Raw genomic sequence first — 22,790 nt, 5'->3', positions numbered from 1 at the left:
TATCTCCCTCAAACATAATAAGACATCAACATCAAAGCTACACCCCACACATGTTTTCTTTTCTCCACCAATTAATGGATTTGACTCTCCTTAAGTTAAGTACGGCTAATTTGACAGGACTATCCCTTTAAAGAAGCCCGCTATAGGGGAACAGTCCATTTCTCTTAAAAAAGGGGAACTCTCTCACTGCTCGTGAGAATTCAACATTTTAACCAAATAAATACGTTATGTAACAAATAAAGCTCATTATTTTTACATTTCTCGAAATCAAAAATACCGCAATACGCTGAAAACCAACATTTAGTGGTTTCATGTATCTACACAAACGGTGTTTTCCCCCCCTTGGGGCTTTTCTATTTATAGCATCAGCTGTTGCAATACAAAGATTAGCTGCTGAACGTATTGTTTCGCAGATGTGGGCAGCACACTCCAGTCTGAGGCGAAAGGGCGGCGGTGGTTTGAAGTCGAGAAAGGGCGAGATGAGGAGGAATATGTCGGTGTGAGGACGGTTCTTTGTGCTCACGGTAGAGAAGCTCGTCTCGGTGAGTAGCTTTCCTGCTGAGACAGAAGAGGTCGTGAATGCGGGCGTCTGTATTCACGCACAGTGCAGTGAAAACCTTCCGTTCATGTGGAGTCCTCAACTACTCCGTATCAACAACTTACTGTAGCTTAGCTAACAGGCAGCTCGGTACTTCGGCTAATGACAGCGCCGTAAACAGATTAGCTACTTCTAATTAATCCTCTATAGCCCGTTTGGGGAATTCAGTTTTGTCTGCAAACTTGGAGAAAAAGATGAAGCTCGTTATTCAGGGGCGGCTACTGTCGGTTTTCCACACGGCTGTTCTCTCTCACACACACCCGGGCCTCGGCTCTGTCTGTGTGTCAGAAAAATTCCCCTTAGGGACGAAACAAAAACACACAGTTTGTCTTTTCTCGTCTGTCAGGAGTCCTCACAGAAGGCGTGCACCGTACACGTATTTCACGACGGTGTTTTCGGCAGCTGTGTACACACGGTGCTGTCCGGCTGTGAAGCAGAAATGGAGAAGCTGGACACGGAGAACAGAGAGATTCTTCATGTATCAAATCATAGGATGAGATCATTCAGAAGCCACCAGTCAGTCTGCAGAAACACGGACCCGCACACACACACACACACACACACACACACACACACACACACACACACACACACACACACACACACACACACACACACGTTAATCACTATTAATAGCAGAGTGAAATCATCAGATCATTCAACCGTCTGGAGATAGAACCTTCTTTATCTTTCCATCATAACTTCACAGAAATGTCAAACCCTGCTGCTGCTGCTGCTGTTGTTGATGATGATTCTTGGTTTGCTGACTCTTGTATGCTGTTTAACACCTTTCACCCAGGGAAATCACATTTGCATGATTTTCAGATTGTGCTGCTCCTCTGTGTACATCTGTATTACAAGCTGAATATCACTGCTTATTAAACAGTGATTCCTGTTAGCTTCAGATTGGCATTTAGATCTGTGGAGTCTCACCTTGGTGACAATTGTGACCTTTCACAGTGTGAGCAAAGGTTGGACTAGAATGTGGCAAAGCAGGCTTTTGGACCAGTAGATTTCAGGATTAGGTACTGGGCAAAATAACTTGGCAAAATAAATTTGATACGATGAGCCTGTGCTGAAGGAATATATCCTCTGGCATGATCAGTAAGAAAAATCCAGTTAGCATATGTAAATGATGAACTATATGAGTGCTGATCTCCCTTTTCTGAAATGAATAATGGCTTCTTTTTTTTTTTTTTTTGCTTTAGGACTCATTCAGACAGTGTTGTTGTTATTACACAATGTATCAGTATTGTAAAAAGAAAGAAGTACTGATATCAAATGGCAGTAACATGATGCACCACTAACTATTACAGCTGCAACTAACAATTATTTCCATTGCTGATTCATTGTTGATCAGTTGTTTGTTTAAAATACCAGAAAATGGTGAAAAAGCAGTGCTTTCCAATTGATGACACTCTCAGAGGTCGTTTTTTTGTCCACAACCCGCAAATTTTCTGATTTTTTTTTTAAGACCAGAGTTTAAATTTAAGAAGCTGGAATATGAAAATGTAACTTTTTTATGTTAAAGAAAAACTCACACCAATAAATCATTATCTAAATAGTGTGCAATTCATTAATTCATTTAATGTATGCATCAACACACAGTTGGTGGCTCTTTTGAGTGTGGTTCAATAGACAAAAAATAATGCGAAATAAACGGGGACAATAGCATTACTGTACTCCTTTCAACATTTTCAATAGACATGGCATTAATATCGTTGTCTTGTGACCATAATAATCATGTGTCACTGTCTGAAGGCATTTTAATACAGAACATAGTCAGAAATCAAAGAGGCAGTATATGCTTAAATGTGTGTTTTGTCCCTCCGGGTGTTTTAGAGATGGCTGTAAACTCAGTTATTGTTGAAGGAAAAGTAGAGTGATCTATTTCATTTCACAGCAGCTTTTTAAATGATGTTTTCTTGTTTTAGTCAGTAGCCCACTACATAGCAAATTATTTGATTATCTTAAAGATACCTGAAGATTAAAAACATCTGAATAAACTGTAAAATTTGCAAAGCGTTCTATTCATCCATTAGCTCTACCCACTTTATCCTGCAGATGGTAGAGATTAGGGTGGAGGTAGAGTGCAGCCTGGACAGGTCACCGTCCATCACAGGGTAGCAAAAGACACCGCCAGCCAGGCATGCTCATACTAAAGGATGATTTAGAAACGCCATTTAAACTGCTGTGTGTGTGGACTGTGGGAGGAAGCCACAGCACCTGGAGAAAACCCATGGAGGCACAGAAAGAAAGTGCAAACCCACCAGGTGGTTTGAACTCGGATTGTTCCTGCTGTGAGGCGACGGTGCTAACCACTGGACTGCTGTGCAACCCATATAGCCTAATACAAAGTTACTTAATTCTCATTATCAACTAAAGAACCTGTACATAAAGACAGCAACTCACAGAATGCATCTTATTGCACACAGAAATTTATGTGAGGGAGATGTTGGAGATCTGTACAGTAAGGTATATTTGACATGTTTGGCAGGCATGGTGAAATGACTATCAAAATATGTAGCTAATTTTTATTACACTAATTTGGTAATATTGCTAATACTTGCTGCTCTTAAAGAAATGTTCATGTACTGCGTTTGGCCCAGTTCACTTGTGTGTTATGGTGAATTATTGATTTACTTCAGGTATAAATAATCAAAACCTCTAAAAAGTTAGGGTTCCAACATTTAGGAAGAAAATATTTTGAGGTTTAGATGAGAGTAATTCAATTAAAATTCTGCCATACATTTCTTCTTTCTTCATTTCGAAATCAAAAGCTTGGAAAAAAAAAAAGGCTGAAGGTGGAGCTTGACCAGAATTTACTATGTGACGCCAGTTTGATGTTTAATACAATTTGAACTCGGCGAACTATGTCTTAACAAGTCCTCTGAATGATCGACGAGTGTTGATATGAACACTATAGTACAGGCTGGGGTGTGCACCACTGTGTTCTTCCTTGTTCCTGTTCTGTGAGTTAAGTTGCTGCTTTGTTCCCACGTGAAGAGGGAAATCTCTTTATCCTTTCCCAAGACAGCAACTAGCCACTTCTAAAGGTCCCAGAGAGACTTCATGGAGCCATTATGAAGACAAAATGTAAGGTCCTGAATGCAGCAGCTTCATGTATTTTATATTTAAGTGTACACAACAATAGAGTTGTGTCCGTGTAAGTAGATGTGCTGAAAACTGGCAGAATGTGTGACTTGTTGAAGCTATTTCTTGGTTTTATAGCCGTCACAATGGATGAGAGGAGAGAAGGTTGGCTCTTCAAGGGAAAACATGACAGAAAAAACACAAACAGCTGCATTCAGCACAGCACTCAAAGTTAACTTTAGATGCTTTATGTAATAATTTGCATGCTTTGCGGTCTTCTTGACGTGCCACAGTGCTATGCATCCAGTATGTTCTTCAAGGAAACCTAAACTAGCGTTCAAAAGTTTGGGGTCACTTAGAAATGTCCTTATTTGTGAAAGAAAAGCAGTTTTTTCGATGAAGAAAACATTAAATCAATCAGAAATACAGTCATTGCTAGTGTGGTAAATGACTATTCTAGCTGGAAACGACTGCTTTTTAATGGAATATCTTCATAGGGGTACAGAGGAACATTTCCAGCAACCATCACTCCTGTGTTCTAATGGTACGTTGTGTTATCATGTAAAAGGTTAATTGATGATGAGAAAACCCTTTTGCAATTATGTTAGCACATGAATAAAAGTGAGTTTCATGGAAAACATGAAATTGGGTGATCCCAAACCTTTCAACGGTAGTGTGTAACTTCATATATTTGCTCTGATGTAATCCAGTGTGTTTTGGAAAGCATTTTTGAGAATTTTAAAATAAAGCTTTCTCTGACTAACACATTGGGCTTTGAGCAAGAAAGAAAGTCAACAATCAAAGTTGTGTCCTAATGTAGATCATTTTGAAAACGCCTATTAAGCATCCAACATTGCTTTGTCCGTGTTAGCATTTTCCCAAAGTATATACAGGCCCAAACAAAAGAATGGAGGTTGATTCTTTTCTTCCTGTTTTTGTTGGGCACAAACATGTGGATTGTGGATTGCGGCCATCATTTCTTAAGGAGTCATGGTAAATGGCCTTGACCAGTTTCTCTCGAGTCTCAGTTTGTCTTCTTGCTCTTCTTATGACTCATTCTGTGTTTCAATACACATTAAACAAACACATTTTGTGTTATGATGATGAGTGGTGTTTCAGAGAGCTGTTTGCCCCACCATACACACCCAGAGACGGAAATCCTGACACACCCGTCAAGGTTGTGACCTGACTTGGCTTCAGCAAGCCCCCCCCCCCCCCCCCCCCCCCCCCCCCCCCCATGCATGACTAGTGTGAAAAGCACAACTGGAGGCAGGTACTGTAATTTCATGGGGCTTCTTGAGCTGTTGTGGTTTTGTTTTCCTTCACAGTCCTGAAAATGTGTCTTTGGCCAAGTCTTTTGGAATGGTGTGGTATAGATGCGTTCTGTGACTTTGTGACAGTCAGCCAACTAAATGACTAAAGAGGCTTTTCAACGTCAGGAATCTGGCTCAGAAATTCTTTGCTCAACCTGGCTGGCCGACTGCTGCAGACTCATTGATTGACTGGCTGGCTTTGGAAAGGAAGGAAACATCTTCCTTCCCTCCATTGTGCTGGGCAGGAAAGGATGGACTTTAGCCAGCTGACAGCTGTTTCCTGGTGGATGAAGGAGGAATGGGAGCGTGGGTGGGTGGTGGGGGTGTTATGTTGAGAGCAAATGAATGTGTGGCTTTTTTGTCTGCTTTTACTGCAATTTAATGAAAACTATAAATCTGAAGGTTTCAGGGAAAGCAGAGTAGATAAGTTTATACTTTTTAATTCTTTATTCGTATTAAGAGTGGGGATGACTTGGCTTGCATGTCTTCACTTCAGATTGCATTTACTTAATATCACTGCCAAGATGTTTCCAAAGCAGATTCTGTTCCTCTATCTCCAGTGGGAGCCATTGTTATCATTTTCAATTAGGTTTGTGTAGATAGCAACTCTGCTGAGAATTGTGTAAGAGTAGTGATTCCATGACTGTTTTAGACAACAGACACCCTTCAAAGAATATATTTTTTGTTCCTTACTGAATCACCCCTCATTATACATACATTACCGGTTAAAAACGTAAATTCATCAATATTAATTTAAAACAATGTAGGACCAATTACTCGATACCTATGAAGTCAAGTAAAAAGGCTTTTATGTTAGATTAAAATTAGCTGGTTTTAAAGCTTATGTTGGCTTATATTAAGCTGAAATATACAAGGGTAGGTTGTTCTGTCAATAGTTGTGTCATAATTGCATATGACAGTCTTTAAAATGGCTTTTTATTCTGTTTATGTAGTTGATGTAAAACTTGCCTTGTGGTGAAACATTAAAATGCAAAATAAATGAACAATGACACGGTTGTTTGTATGGAAACTTGGGCCTTTTCTTAAAGCATGTCGGGGTGTCATGTCACTGACCTTGGTAGCTCTGCTTTAGAGGACTCTCATTAATGCTGTCTCCACCCTTATAAAAGTTATGTTTTCCATGCGTGTGTGTATTTTCTCTGGGATTTTATTTGTATGGGATACATTACAAACATCTTCGTAATCAACAAATTGTTGCCATTTATTGTGCTGCTTTCTAATCGTCACTGCTTTTCAGCCACTCAGTCATATATTAGATGAGGCAGGGCTTGTCAAGCTAGTAACCCAGGAAATGAAAGGCAAAGGGTGTATTTTAGCCCAAACCTTAAAATTTTCCTCAATGTAACCAAATAGTTTTGGTGCCTTAACTCCCAGTTTCCAGGGTGAAAGTCTTGTCCTGAATTTATATCACCAACACCCATCCTTTACTCTGATGCAGACTTGGCAGTGCTTTGAAAGTGGAAATGTTTCCTACCACGCCATACTGTTGCCTTATCGGGAAAAAATTAAATTCTTTTGAAACATCATTGAGAATGCAGTTTAGTTGTATAGAGAAACCATTTTTGAGAGACAGGGTTCCCACTCCAAAAAAATAAAAAAATAATCACAAACTGAGTTGGTTCCTGTCTTGGCCAGATGCAATCACGTGAAGGTAGTGTGAAAAGATCCCTCGTCTGCTGATCAAGTTGCTGCTCCACACTTGAAAATGTCGCTAAAACTTGTTTGAATTTAGAGTCTGGGAACAGTTGTTAATGTCATTTGTCAGGAGAAATAATGAAAGAATGGGTCAAAAAACGGGAAGCTTACTATAAAATAGCCTTGTCTTTTGTAGTGACTCAACACCATATTGTAACATTTCTGTCAACTTTGTCCTCATGTGCCCCGCTTCCTCTGCCTCACTCTTCTGTTTCCGATTTCTCTCACCCTTCTCTCCTCTCTCCTCTCCCATCTCTTGGTCTCTTTGTAGCTCTCACAGCTTTGAGGCCAACTGTGGTGTGAGCTTTTTTGCTGTAACACCATGAGATTGCATGACAGATATTAATGCCGTGAGACTAAGTCATGGCCCTTTAGTAATTTGAACCATACAGTACAGATATTACTGTATTATTTGTATAACTCTGAGAACTGTACAAGCTGTTCCCCTGTGGTGTAAGTGCTGATTTTATCTTCATTATTTGCAAATGTTTAAATGGATTGGTTTAACATATTGAGCCTTGACTTTGTGCTGAAAACAGAAACACTCTTCTGTTAAACCTCTCATAGTGTAGCAAGATGTTTATTTTTGTTTTGCAAAACCATAATTACAAACTGCAGTTGTCCATCTGCGTCTGAGCCATCATATTTCTCTGCTGGTTCTGTGGTTGTGTTGGGCTAGAGAGAGAAGATGTCATCAGTCTGGTTTCTGCTTCTAGGCCACATACAGAAACTTTATCCAGCCAGTTTGTGGCTGTGGCTTCTTTTACTATTCTTACTTAGACTGAAAACACGTTCTCTTACAAAAAATAGGACCATATCTTGGTAGAACCTTTCCCACAATAGTAGTAGTAAGGTGCAAACCTTGGTGACAAATGCTGCTGCAGTTCCTATATATGATTCACAATAGGAGCCTGATGGAGCTTTTTAGAGGAAATGTGGTACTTTGCATTTGAAGTATCTTAAAACAGCAAATGGAGCTTCAGTAGAACTGGAGTGGAGGAGAAGATAATAAAACATATCGGGTATATAGAACACACAGCAAAACAGAACTCCTAGCCAGAGAAACCCTACATGTTACACAGAAGCTGTTAAAGTGCTGAAAGCTGAACATAGTTGGCCTTTAAAAGTGATGCTGCCTGTATGTCTGTGTACTGTATGAATGCAAAATAAAAAAAAAAGGTGATGCTGAATGTAGATGCCTACACTCATAGCAATTTCTCGTAACCTCTGCCCAGCAGTTTCAGGGCTTCACACCATTTTGTTCCCACACGTGCTTGAGATTTTCATTGATCACACTGACATTTAACAGGTCTGACGCTCAATGTGCGTCTATCTGTAGCATCATCCATGCATTGCATCAGAACTCACAAATGTTCTGCTTTGTGAGTTGCTGATGCGGGTTCCTCTGCTCCTCTCTGTGACTGAGAGCTCCTACGAGCTGCTCCTGCGTCACAGTTCCCAGTGCTTTGACTCACAGGTGTTTCCATTGTTTGTGGCTGTCCCATAGGTTTGAGTCACTGCAGTTGGGCGTTCCATTTTAGATATTTTGTTTACAAGCTGACTGCTGCTTATATTAGTGACGTTCTTGTGGCTTTATTAGCAACAATAGTGAATTACAATTGGTGTTTACTTTTATTTACTAACCTCTGGATGGTGTCTCAATGTTATGTGATCTCATTTGATATGCCAGTAGTAAGCATTTTTGATGCCAAAATCATGTCAGCAAAATTGTGTTGGGTAAAAGGTCACATTTCTTCACCCCCTGTGATTATGGACTGTTGACTTGTCGGTTATTAACCCACCACCAGTCCCTGCTGCTAGTTCCACGCCCGTTCGCCATTCATATTCTCAGCCCTTTGATGCTGTCCTTCCGTGGGAGCAGAGCTGCAGTGGGCACCTTATTACATGTCAATTTTCCTCGTGATTTCTCCCTGTCAGAAAAATCAGATCACCTCCACGAGATCATAGTGTGTCACGTCATCCGGTTCACAGCCACAATACAGAAGCCCACAGGTTAAACTTACTTTTGTGGTGCCAAAAAGTGCAGTGAATGATTTAATGTGCAGCTAAATTATGTGCTGATGCACTCAATATTGAACTTTCATGGCCAGTTGCAAAATAATGCCCATCTAGCAAACACTCTCAAGTCAATGCAGTTGTAGTTGCTGTAAGATGGAGTTCCTGTAATGACTGTTAAATGTTGGCTCCAAGCTACTACAATAAAGGGAATGGAAAAACACCAACTTCTCTGTAGCAGTAAAAAGTCAGTTGTTTCACTTTCAGACTTTGTCTCTCTTTGCTGCATTTTCAAGCCAGCTGTCGTTCAGCTTGTTGTCTTTCTCTGGTGGGTGCAGCTTCGGATCTGAATTACTGTTGCTCAGCTATGAAAATATGCCGGCTTCAATAGTGCTGAACTCTGTCTTTTGGCCTCTCTTTGTCTATTTTTTTCCGTCTTTCTATTTTTTTCCCCCATCTTTCTGCTTTGATCTGCAATTCCTAGCTGTGGTCTGTTGTCTCCATGGTGATGAAAAAGCAGCTGCAACAAAAAAAAACTTAACACCTCTCTCCCTTGTTCTCCCTCCCTCCCTTCGTTGTCGTCAATCCCTTTTTGTTTTTCTCTCCCTCTCTTTCTCCCTTCTCCATTTCAGCCAGGTGTGTCTCATCAGCCACCTACTAGCTTACTTCCCACCTTTACAACCACTGTCGAGGTAGCCATGGCAACCAGTGCTGTGCCAAGCGACAACCTGCCAACATACAAGCTGGTGGTGGTGGGGGATGGTGGTGTTGGGAAAAGCGCCCTTACCATCCAGTTTTTCCAGAAGATCTTTGTGCCAGACTATGATCCCACAATTGAGGATTCTTATCTCAAACACACTGAAATAGATGGACAGTGGGCAATACTGGATGGTGAGTAGGACTGCATGCACATGTAAAACAAAGCCGGTAAGAATGATCTTCATGACCATGCCAATGTTCTTTTTATGTATTGTTTTCATTTTGTTGTTGGCTTCAAATAAACATGTACATCACAGTCCACTGAGTTACCATACTGCGTTCGTAACTGTTTACAAAAATCTTTTTTAGTTTTTAACTGCATTCCTGTGGTAGCCGTTTTCTACACTGAGCTAGCCATGGAATAGCAGTTCTCTGACAGAATTAATCACATTTAGAGAAAGACTCAGCTATGGTTTTTGCATGTGGGAGAAACTATGCAGCATTTCATAGTTTTATGGATAATTTAATTTCTCCTGTAAAGTACTGAATTAAATGTATATTAGAAACGTATCACACATTGGAAAATGACAACAGAAAAACAGAGTTAATGAGAATGTGTCTTTCTTTGTCATTGTTTTTGGAACTGTGACCACTGAGCACCAGTGCCAAGAGAAAATCCTATTTCTCTGACAGAGCCGTTATATAAGCATAGCCGAGGTTTGAGAGTGCTACTTTTAAACGTTATTGGGCCACAGAATTAACTAGATCTGCAAGCCCAGTGAGCACTTTTCTGTTGTAAAGTTATATAAAAAAACACACAACTACAGTTACCAGTAAAAAGACAGTGAGAACAGGTTCAAAAGTGACCTATGGCATTCACACATTTATACTTCATTTAATTTTTTTTGGAGCTTACCCATCAAAAACAACCAAAAAAACATACAGTAAGGTTGAACATGGTGAAAAACCTGTTGTTAGAGCAGGGATTGTACCCACAAGTTTAATGCTGTAAACCCACTACCTAATCTACTCACCTAAAATGCTATTAGCACCAAAGGCTTATAATGTTTACACTGAAATCGCAGAATACAACTAGTACCTTTGGAGTAGTTGAAGCTGTAACCCACAAGTGCTTGCACATGCATGTTGCAGCATTTTCTTCTAAGACTGCAAATTCTTATTTTACTGTCATCAACTGCTCCCGTCAAGATATCCTGGAGCTTCTTTTTGGTAGCACACAATTTATATAGGTCCGTATTTGTGGCATTCTGTATGAAACATGAAATAAGCTGAAGTTTTTTGTGTCTACCACATTTTGACTTCGAAAAAATTCCTTTACACTAATCAATATCATCCCTTTTTTCAACCTGCAACTGTAGTATTGGAGTGATCAAACAAAAAGATGCATTTTAAGTGCTTAAAGGTGCCCTTAGGCACTCAGACTGAATACATCCCAGTTTTCAACTTAAAATCAGTGATCAAATCCCACTTAGTGCTCACTGGGAATGTCTTTCTCAGGACTGTGAAAGTCTGACGACCTGCTTGCGGGAAATTGAAGAAAGACAATGACAAAAATTCCACAATGCCATTGTGCAAGAATTCCTGCAAAGTGAGTTTATTTGTTGGCAGACAATTAAGCAAAAAAAACAAACAAAAAAAACCTATGTTTGCTTTTAGTCAGGAAAACTTACCAGTAATTATCGGGAATAATTCTGACTGGGTTACAGCTTTGATAGGTTGTAGCATGCTTTACAAGTGCTTCATTGGTCGTGTATATGGTGAATAAGGAATGATCTGTGTATTTAATAAGAAACATTTAAGTAGTCACATTTATAATACACAATCTATATCACATTTTCAAAAGTGTGTCTTGCATGATAATGCATTTGTGTCCCTACATGTACCCAGTGCTGGACACAGCTGGCCAGGAGGAGTTCAGTGCAATGAGGGAGCAGTATATGAGGACAGGAGACGGCTTCCTCATTGTCTTCTCAGTGACAGACAAGGCCAGCTTTGAACACGTTGACCGATTCCATCAACTCATTCTACGGGTCAAAGACAGGTAGGATACGACAACTCCGCTGAAAAAATATTCAGCAGGCATTAATACTGACCAAGAAAAGATGCACACAATATATGAGTACAGAGTCATAAAAATGATAGTCTTTTTGCATAAATTTATTATTTAGGATATCGTGAAGCATGTCCTGTTATGACACTATAACTGAACAATATATCAGATAAAGTCATGAATCCCTCATGATTTAAATTTAGACAATGTGTAATTTCTCTTTGTGTGAGAAAATGTTCAGATATCACCCATAATGGACTTAATCTGTCTGGTAAAGAGCGATAGGTTATTCAACACTGGAGATTTCAATGAGGAAAATTGTTTATGAACACAAATGGGTCACATGATTTTTTTCATTACTGCAGATGGTGAATGCTGTGTGTTATTTTAGCTAAACAGAATCAACTTTCTGTTGGAACATATGATTCCTTACTACACTTGTCTCATGTCCTTTTATTTGTATTAGTTGATTATGATGCCATTATCTGGGAATACAGTTGAGTGAAGTCAGTTTATTTTTATAGCTCAATTACACGAAGCAATATGTTGACCAAAGTGCCGCACAACATCAGACAAATAAACCATTAACACTAATTAAAAACAAATAAGTCAATAAAATCATAAAACAACCTATTGGACATTAAACCATTGCCACTGTAGGATAGAGTACAAGGAAAGTCAGTCATACTAGAGAGGTAGCCTAATAAAGAACTGCCAAATTACCCATTCCTGACTCATGATGGTAGTAAATATGTAGGACTGTTGTAAGGCCCTGTAATTGGAATGAATACACTTTGAAAACACAAATTTGGATTGGATCTAAACCAGAAAAGCCAGTTAATGTAAAGAAGCACTTATAAACAAATAACAAAATAATAAATGATTACTTTATAGTTAATCCTCCATTGAAAAGGTAGCCAATGTTAGGATGCCTGTATAGATGAATTTCCAGTTGCAGTGTGGAGCCTAATTACAGCATTTTAAACCAACTGCAGCCATATTAGTGTCTGAGCCATTCCAACAGTCAGTGAATTGCAATTGATAAAAGCAAGAACAACCTTATCAAGGCTTTTAAAAGCGGTATTTTGACCTTATCTAGAATGCTGGCTTTGACTTCTGTTTTAATCTGCAAGTCTAATTTAGAAGAAGAATCAAAGTAACACCAGGGTTCTGTTTCAAGTTGTCTGCCTTCGAACCAAGTGATGATACTGCTGAGATACAGCTATATACTAAAATCTCAGTTTTATTTTCACTGAGGTTGAGAACATTTTGAGAGTCCCACGTTTAACACTCGACAAACAAGAGACTACAGAATTAACACAAGAGTCGGTGAGAAAATTCAGCAGCAGGTATATCTGAGTATCATCAGCATACACAATGATATGTTTTATAAATGTGGATCTCAGCAACCGAATATATAATGAAAATAAAATAAGACCTAATAAGAACCCTTGAGGTACACCACAGGACAGAGGAGTGACTGAGAAGGGTAACTGTTAGAGCTGATAGAACAGGATCTATCAGTCAGATAAGATTTAAACCAAATTGGAGCAGTAGCACAGATACTAATGCACTGGCCAAGATGGGAGAACAATGTCTTATGGTCCACGAATGCAGCAGTGAGATCGAGGAATACAAAGACGGCAGAATTACCAGCATCTGCAGTAGATAGAAGAGCATTAAAAAACTGTAAAAAGGGCCTAACTCGTCTCAGAGTTCATTTGGACGTGTTGTATAAGCAGTTTGACTGCCAGACTGACGGGTTCGTCACATTTGTGTAGATTATTTAGAAGTGAAGACTAAATGTCTGATACAATCAAACACTGCCCTGACTGTGCACAACTCCAGTAAATATAGCAAGTTAAAGTTACCAAAAGAGGAAGTAGCTCTGTCAGCTGCAGTAGACATTTACATGATGATAAAAGGAAGGACTGGTGTACAGTTTGTTTGTATGTTTGGATTACCATCTCTTGAATTCGCTGTATTAGCAAGAATTTGTGGACAACTGTCAGCTAAGCAAAGGCACGTACCCAGTCAGTGCTGCTGTGTCACCAGGAGCCCTCATCTTCATTTGAGACCAGACTTTGCCCTCCTCCTGTCCCTCCTGCTGACTCAGCAGGCCTGGTTCAGTCAGCACTAAGAGCTACCATTGGGAGAAGAGCAGTTAAGGATCAGCTTTTTCTTCTTTCTTTTTTTTCCCTAAAGCTGCAGACAGTTGGCAGAACATCCAAAACTGAAATCTGTTGTGTTGTGAACGAGAGAGAAGAGGAGCATCTGTGCACTGACAGTGACTGACAACAAACAATAAGACTGAGCCTGAGATGAAACAAAAATAGAAACTAGAACTAAGCATGTTGCTGTCTGTCCATATTTGGTGGTGTTCAGCTGTTGCCCATTTTCCCCCAAGATTTAAGTGTTGCAGAAATGTGACGCCTCACAAACAATTTCTGTAGCACAGGATGCTTTTTTTCAAACTAAAACTTGTGTTGGTTATTTAGTGTGTATGAACAACTGAGGCACAGCAGTCTGCTGTATTATGTTATGTTGTTTTATGCCACATACTGCCAGTTTCAAGTGTCGACCTGACCCAAAACAGTCTATACACCTCATAAGATTATAAACACTCTTTAGAATCAATGCAGATGATTTGGATAGAAATCAAATATTCACTTGTAAAGAGATGCATTATGTATTGTATGTGTGTCCTTTCCTTCCCAGGGAGGCCTTCCCCATGGTGCTGGTTGCTAACAAAGTGGACTTAGTCCATCTGCGAAAGGTCACAACTGATCAGGGCCAAGAAATGGCTGCAAAACATAATGTAAGTTTTGAACTTCTCCTTAAGCACTTGCCTATAACTTAATGTCAACTGTGTGCAACATCCTCATTTTTTATGCTGTAAATATGCTGAAGCAAATTTCTAAGAGTTGCTTCATGTTTACTGTAGTGACTACAGTGACATACTATTGTAAGTGCAGCAACAAGATTTTCCTCACAGAGTTGCATCCTTGTATCTGAAATAATTCCATCCGAAGTTAGAGTAAAACTCAAGCTGAATGCAATTTTACAAGTTTTATTTGATTTCAGAGCACATCCATGAATAAAGCCAGACAGCTGTGTTTGTTCTGATCTACAAAAAGCATCACATGATGATGATATGAGGTCATGATAAACACAAGGCTGAAAAGCCATAGACTGTATGAACTAGGGCTGAGAATTCTATCGATTGTCCTGGCGATTAATCAAGTAATCGGATTCCATGCTTGGCATGCACGTTACAGCATCAACAGTGGAAGTGAGTGCGCTATGAAACAGAAATAACGTCCTGGTTGAACACCAGTGGGCATCTGCAGTATATTGTAAATATATAGTGTAGTACAGGTGTATTGTACATATACAGGCATATTCAACTAAAACTCAAAGCCATGGGAACCCGACATGTATTTAGTTGGTGATGCAGAAATTGCATAAATATGTTCTTATGTTTGGTCTGTTTAAACTGCTGGTGCTGCAGCTGAAAGAACACAAACAAGAAAACTGATTATACTACTAGTATTTATTAAGAAAATTTAATCAGTAACATTAGTTTCACTTTGATTTGGCCACAAATTACAGAGATTTCCTTCATTATGAGACAGTGTCAGGCCTACATGCACTTCAATACAGTGTCATGTTTGAGTATATGAAGTTTAATAGTTTCATTGTGCAGCTGCCTGTTAAAAATAATCAGCTGTATTGATTGGTAAAATAAATACATTGCACACATTTGACCGTTTTCTACCAACATTCCTGTCTTACATAATATACAGTCGCAGCTTTTTTTCCCATCATAAATGTTTATGTTCCTCTGTTCTCTGTTAAAACAACTTGTTCATAATCGCTTCATTTTGTGGGAAAACGAGTCAAATGATGCATTAAATGCACTTGTTTGTGTAGACGAGTTTGAAACAGACGGTCTGAGTGAACAAATAAAGTTGAAAACCACCTTCATACCTGTTAACTCTGACAGAGGTTTTAGTTTTTGTCAAGCCGACTCACACAAGGAAAGTCTGATTATGTTTAACTGTCTTCATAGTTCAGCCCTCTGATCTGTCTCTGAAATGCCGCAAACACTAGGGAAACTGTGCCGGTTAGAACAGAATTTAAAATCCCTTTATAGTTTATTAATGATGGGTCCGGGTCTATATTGGTTGAAGTCTGGGTCCGGACCGCGGTCTACCAGTTAGTGACCTGGGGTCTTGTAAATAGTTGAATAAACTAAGCCTTGATTCAGAGAAATTTGTCTTGAGGAATTTTAGTAATAGAATTACTCGAATAGCTAGAGGAATTGTTTCAACCCTAGTATGAACCAGACCTAAAATCACAGAAAGATTATAAAAACATGAAACTGTGTGCTTTATTTCACTTCACACAGAATCAGTTTATTAGATACAGTTGTATTGCTGTTAAAATCGTCAGTCCTCAGACTAAGGCCTGACCTCCATCATAGCTGTTGGTTTACTGTAAAAGTAGGATCCATTTATAAAAACAAGTTATTTTTTAAACCATATCATGTTGTTTTTATTAAGGAGACACTCACACTGAAGGTTATTTGCAGCAGTAGCGTATTTGCAGCGTGCATGTTTGTTCGTTGTAGTCATATCCATTTAGATTTCTTGCCATGGAAAAACAAATACAGAAATGTTCCTGGGTCCATCCTAGAAAGATTGCTCTGGCCACTTTCATAGAAGAGTGACCAGGGTGCTCATTTAGACATTAAACCGACATTTTCAGATGGTGTCATGTATTGGAAAGGATTGCATGTCTGAAAGGAGCTCATGAGACCTGTTCTGTTCTATAACACATTTTCTTTTGTTTTTTAAATGCATTGTATTGTGGCAGTCGTGTAACCTTCATTCAGAGAGAGAGGGCTCAGAGTGGCTGAGTTTGCTCTCTGTGGAGTTTGGTCCTGAGGGATTTAGGGAAAACAACAGTTCACTTTGTATGTGTGCGTAACACTGTCCTCTAGCTTCAGGGATGTGACTTTATGTCACGCGTGCCTCTTTTAATTGATCACTTCTGAAGTTTTCTTATGCTGCCAAGTGAAAAAGTACAACACACACTTAATAGCATCTGGCACTAGAATTTTGTGACTCTTGTTGTTTCTTAATTGTGTAGCATTTGGTTGTTTGTTTTTCCTTCTTTTATAAGGGTTTAATGCTATTTAAATTATGTTTATCTATTCCAACTCTCTTCTTCAGATAACTTATATTGAAACCAGTGCCAAGGATCCTCCAATGAATGTGGACAAAGCCTTTCATGAGCTGGTCCGTGTTATAAGGTAACTTCAAATTCCCTTGTGTTTTTCACTCATTTACATGCAATGAACACTTCTGGGTGGAAGATCTTTGCATAAAATATGATGCAAGAGAAAATCACTTCCTGTAATAGATGTTAAACTGGTGTTTGTTTCCAAACTAGAATACAGTTGTTGTGTCTGATAAAAGTGTGTTAAGTTGATGTGAAGTTCCCTTTTACTTCCATTTTCGAAGTGTGTCACTTATTCTGAGGTTAGTGGCACTGAGAGAGTGTGATGCTGGAATGTGAAGGCAGTGAAAGTGCTTTCAGGAAGAGTGGAAAAGGAAAGACAAATCCGAGTGCTATTTCCTGCCTTGACACTTGTAATTTCAGAAGCATTTGGTTTATGTACATGTATTCTATGTGGTCATATCCTGTTTTTAGTGCTTGTTGCAAGGACCAATAGGATGCTTGTACTTATATGGCCATTTACACAGCAGTGAAAGACTGCCGTGTTCTTCTATTAATGTGTAGAAAGAGTAGTGGAAAACTCTCATTGTGCACATGCCATGTCTGTACTGAGTCATGAGGAAACTCCCCTTTCATAATGTACCAAAGCAGAGAAGAGCAGATTGATGGATCAACATTGCCCTCTTGTGTTCACATTGTAGAAATTCAGCTGTTAAAGGGGTGGAATTTTAAAAAAAAAGATGATTTTGCCTTTTCCTGACTGACACATCAGCAGTTCAGGCCGTCAGTCTGTTTGTCCTCTCTGTACTTCTGGTAGTTGCTTTCGACTGCCTTGAGCACTCAACTATAAAATGTTAAATCTGTAACAGATCACAGATTTTGTTTGATTGCTTTTAAGTTTAGAAGAGAAACATTATTTTATTAGGCAGTCTCATTGAGACTGAGATCTGTTCTTTTCAATGAAGCCTGAAAGCACAAATGTCTACAAATACACGGGCACTTTTTCAAATGTAGCGTCTTCTATGCAGTTTGGCCTTTTTCTTTACACGCAAACACTATTTTAGGTTAGTGAAAACGGACTTTATGGAAAACTCCTTCCTTGGTGAAGATATTTAGAGAGTCTGTTTGCCCTGTTGACATGTGGTCAGGAAAGATGGAGATTGGACTGCTGAGTCAGAGTGCGTGCCGTTAGTTTCTTTGTTTACATGAGACAATTTGGTGCAATGATGAATAAGACCAAGATAATGCTGCTGCTAACCTTGCTACATGGACTTTTGGCATGTTTGCACCTAAATGTACAGTTCCTCTTTCATTGTATTGTGGAGAAGAGGTGTTGGAATCAGTCCATGCTTATAATTCTCTCCTTTTTCTATTCATCATTGTCAGTAACTATATGATTGCTTTATTCCAGGATTCAGATTTGCCTTAGTTATATCGTTGCCTGTTATTTTAGCCTACTGTTGATCGAATTTCAGTTGTGTTTTGACATTTTCATGTGGACAGAGAGTTTTTTTTGACCACGAAGGCGAAAGCAATCAGTGGAGAAGGTGTAAAACTGGATAAACACACAACTACACAGCACAACCAGGACGCATCAATAAAAACGAGCAGAAGAGTCTTAAAAAAACATGGAATAATAAGTATTTTAAAACCCCAGGAGGTATGAAGGACTGTGTAGACTACAGCTGCCACAGATTTACAGTACGTGTTGCTGGAATTATTAGAGCTGAAATCACAGATGCTGCAAACTTCTGTCAAAGAGGGAAAGTAAAAAACAAAACAAAACCGACGTACACAAAAAAGGGAAAATGCATAGGGCATTGAAGACCAACAGACACAAAGAAATAGGACATTTCTTTGCTTGTTAGATGGACTTTCTTACAGATTGAGGCGAATAGTTTCCCTGTATTTCCTGTCTTTGTGCTGGCTGTTACTTTACTTGACAGACATGAAGGAGATCTCTTGGCAAGACGGCGTGCAAGATTTCTGTTGTAATTCCTTCAACAGCAGCTTTGATTTTAAAAATGACCTCTGTTTTGTGTTTTTTCCATTTGATATTTATGTAAAGACTTAAGTAGGTCTTGAGTTACGATTATTTTCTCAAACTTTTTCTGCATTTTCTTCCCACCACCCACAGACAGCAGGTCCCAGAGCGAAACCAGAAGAAGAAAAAGAAGATGAAGTGGAGAGCGGAGCGTTCCACCGGTTCCCACAGGTTCCACTGCGCCATATTGTGACCTCTCTCGTCCCGTTTATCATTCACGACATACACACCCACACGCACACCAATATACCTTTGGATGTCAGGGAACTCCCCAGCAGTGGTTAACTACTGGAGCACAAAAGGGATTGGGGGATGGGAGGGTAGTCGGTGAATGGACCCAGAGGGACGAAGGGCGGAATGGACCCCTCAGCCATTCACAATGCCTTGGAATGAGCGCTGTGTCGTCTCTCTTCACCTTACGGCCCCTTTCTGCTGTTTTTTGACCCCCCTCTCCTTGTCCGTATTGAGCCCCGAGCTACATAGCCGCCTAACTGTTTCTCAATCAAGTGTAATTTTTGAATTCAATATCAAATGTGGCACAAGATGACAAACTCAGCAGGGGACAAAAGACAGAGAATCACTTTGACATTGGAGTTTGGCTTCTTGAGAAAGAGAAGCAAAAGGGAGCAACTGGCTTACGGACTTTAACAACCTGCTATTCATCACCTTTCTATCCTTACACTCCTTCAGTTTGTGGAAGAAAAGCATCTGTGTGATCCCTAGATAGGCGTCTCTCTTTGTAGAGAGAACATCGTGAGAGGTTGAATGTGAGAGTGGTGACAGTAGACGTCGTGTGTTGGACTGCGAGTTCTGTGAGTGTAGCTTGTGGTCGTGTGACGCTCTGGTTTTGAAATGTCAGTTGAGAGAAGAAGGGAGGGCAAAAGAAACGATACGTGACGAGAAAAGGTGTCATATCGGTTGACATGTGAATGCTAAGGCCATATCAGCTTGTTGAAAAAGTGTTTAAATATCGTGACTGTTACGCAGAATAAGATTTGTCAGTTTATGTGGTTCCATTTTAATGTAAATGTAACAGGGTTTACCCCAACACTGATCTGTTAAGGGCCATGTTTACAGAGGATTATTTTTCACATTCGCAGACAGTACACAAGAGCCACTTTTTGTCTTTTCAAGTGTTTAAAATGGTTGGTTTGGTTGCCTCCTCAGTCATCGTCAGTGGTGTAACGAGTGCAATCTTTTATCAGTACTGTATGAACAATAGTTCCCTTCTTAACAAATTAACAAGCTTCTTAAGAAAATTACTTTCTATGGTTTTTTGTATCTAAAAGTATAGAAAAATACAAATATATTTGTGATATAAAAAAATCTAATTATAGGTGGCAATGTAAACAAATTCAATGCTGTTTTATGAAGGAAATTCTGAAGGAAATAGAGTAGATGAGAGAGAGAGAGAGAGAGAGAGCTTCAGGAGGTGAAACAGGCTGGAGAAGCTGATTTGCACTGGCCACTAACCAAAATAATGTGATGTCACTTTATTTCAGTCTAGGGGGTTTTCACACTGCACCACTGAATTCAGGATTGTGTTATAGGATGAATCACGCTCGTTGAAGGACAGACAATAAATACTGTAGCTCTGAGAATACGTCAGCCTGTGTGGGCTGCACAGTGTGATGCTCCTGGGGCTTAAAGCCATCTCGACTTAGCTACGGACCACGTTTAGTTGTAGGAAAACCACACAGTCGAAGCAGCAACACATTCAGTGACTCCATGTTTGTAGTGGTGAGGTGGATAGGAATGTACAATTTAATAACCTACGAAATGGCTTGTACTGTTAACGCACTAAAGTTTCGGTGGACAAATTTCTTGTCTGGGTGAATACCGACTCTTGAAGGAATACATTTTTGCACTTTTAATACAATTTCTGACTTTCCTATTGGCATGTTGTTTTCTTTTTAAATCTTTAAGTGAAATGGAAGGCACGGTAAAAATGATGTGAATGTAAAAATCCAAAAACGAAGCGAGCAAACGGATGATTAGTGTTGCAACCCCGTGTGCCTGTGTATGCCTGTTGCCTTGGAGATGACTGTAACAGAGATTTAATCATTCAAAAGGTATGGAAATTACTCAGTTTTGAATCAAGTAGGTTGCATATGAAAAATCTCATTTATCGAATGGCATACAAATTCACCGCAGCATGGAAGAGGAAAATCAACCTCGACAAAAGAAGGACTACAGTATTAATTTACATGGATTGGTAAAGGGACTTCACAAGGAGTTTTCAGAGAAGGACTCAGAACTTTAAAGAACTGATGAATGAGCAGCGAAGCATCAGACTCTGGATCGTGGGAGTTAAAAAGAAGAAAAATAATTGAATGTGTTGATGAAAATGTTGCATCATGTATGTTTGATACCATTTTGTATTATTGATATGATTCTTGCAAAGTGTTTTTTAAACAACTGAATAATTTATTACTGTCTATGTTACCTCAGTGTGTCCCAGACCTGGACAAAAAAAAACTAAATTTCCCCTTTTTTTCCCCCCCCATTCATTCTTTCCTTTTTACCCCGCTTTTTTTAAAGTGTTATTTTTGGGGGCTCTCAATGGGTTAACGACCTTTTGCCTTGTAGTCCCTGTTTATTGTGGACCAAGATGATGAAATAGAACTCGGTCCTGAGTTTAATAAAGGGCCTCTGCTTTACTGGAGCTCATGTGGATGGCTGCACAAATGAGAAAGTAATTGCACAGGGGTCAGAAGAAGAAAAAAATGATCCGAGCCAGCAAATGTGTTTCCCCATAACTGGCTGCTGGCTCTGGCTTCATATACTGTACAAGCAGGAAAGTGGTGTCAGTTTTCTCTTCTATCTTTGCAAAAAAAAAAAAAAAAAAGCAAGATCTGCTACTATCTAACTTTGGTTTTAGGTCCAAATTACAACTTGAAAACAGACTGCTACCCTCCTTGGTTTAATCATCATAGCTGATACAAATAAACCTCTGGCAGACCAAATATAAATGCTGAAAGTGAATAAGTGATTATGTGTGTTTTTGACCCTGGATCATATGTGAGCCAAATTGAGCACTTTTGTTTGGAGAGGTAGAATTATTTTTCTTTTTTTTTGTAATTGTACTCATGTAATTGATTTACACTTTCTCAGTATGTTAAGGGCCATATTAAGTTTAATTTTGGATTACAAAAGAAAAAAAAGACTTCTTGGAATTTTCACACCAGTTGTGTAATGTGTGTTTTTTGGCAGGTCTGTTGTGTTCTAACTGGCTGTGTCAGACTGAGGAGCTAGACAAGGCACAAACAAACTGTGGCCTTTTTATCTAGCCTCAGGGGTCGATTATATTTCAATAAAAAAATTCCACGTATTGTGACTTTACATGTCTGACTGCTTTATCTTTTGTTGGATGGTAGGTACACCAATCAACCACAACATTAAGACTACCTTTTAATAGTTGGATTAGGTTCATTTTGTCATTGTGTACTATACGATAGTGTTACTTATTTAAAACCGACCATTCAGAAAGAGTTGTTTTACCTTGCTGACATGTCAGCAAGGTAAAAAATTAAGACTACCTATCTAATAGTGTTTAGATCCACCTTGTGCTGTCCAAACAGATACAGGACCTCTGACAGGGCTCCCGTGGTGACGTCGGTACCGGATCCTTCAGTCCCTTTTGGGTTGGTCTTCCTGCAGGTGCTCGACTGGATTGGGATGTGTGGAGTTTGATGGTTGAATCAACATCCTGGGCTTTTAGTTGCCTTCCTGAGCTGGTTTTGCAGTGTAGAAGGAGCCATTATCCTGCTAAGGTATTACCATTGCCTCTGAAAGGTGTACATGGAACACTGTTAAGGTGGGTGGTACGTGTTAACATTCTTATGTCTTCTGCTAGTCATGTGGTTCGTAATGGACTTTGTACAAGCTTTGTGTTTCTGGATGGCTTGTGGAGACTGTATTGTTTACAGCTGGCTGAAGGTCGAGCTCCAGATCTCACCTGGCAGTCATAGGGAGTGATTGACCTGGAGCCTCCAG

The 22,790-nt window shown here is 39.4% G+C and overlaps 1 protein-coding gene across 1 annotated transcript; it reads left to right on the top strand.

Moving 5' to 3' along the window:
- The first annotated feature begins 348 nt into the window (after window positions 1-348).
- On the top strand, window positions 349-22,136 carry mrasa (muscle RAS oncogene homolog a). The gene is made up of 6 exons (XM_022204632.2): window positions 349-542; window positions 9,369-9,627; window positions 11,344-11,497; window positions 14,225-14,324; window positions 16,744-16,823; window positions 18,888-22,136. Exons 2-6 carry the CDS (start codon window positions 9,435-9,437, stop codon window positions 18,985-18,987), a joined length of 627 nt encoding a protein of 208 aa, XP_022060324.1. The 5' UTR covers window positions 349-542; window positions 9,369-9,434; the 3' UTR covers window positions 18,988-22,136.
- The last annotated feature ends 654 nt before the right edge of the window (window positions 22,137-22,790 follow it).

The sequence above is a fragment of the Acanthochromis polyacanthus genome, chromosome 14, assembly GCF_021347895.1.
Source record: "Acanthochromis polyacanthus isolate Apoly-LR-REF ecotype Palm Island chromosome 14, KAUST_Apoly_ChrSc, whole genome shotgun sequence".
NCBI lineage: Eukaryota > Metazoa > Chordata > Actinopteri > Pomacentridae > Acanthochromis > Acanthochromis polyacanthus.
The sequence above is the reverse complement of the archived record's forward strand: the minus strand, read 5'-3'. Positions and strand labels throughout refer to the sequence as shown.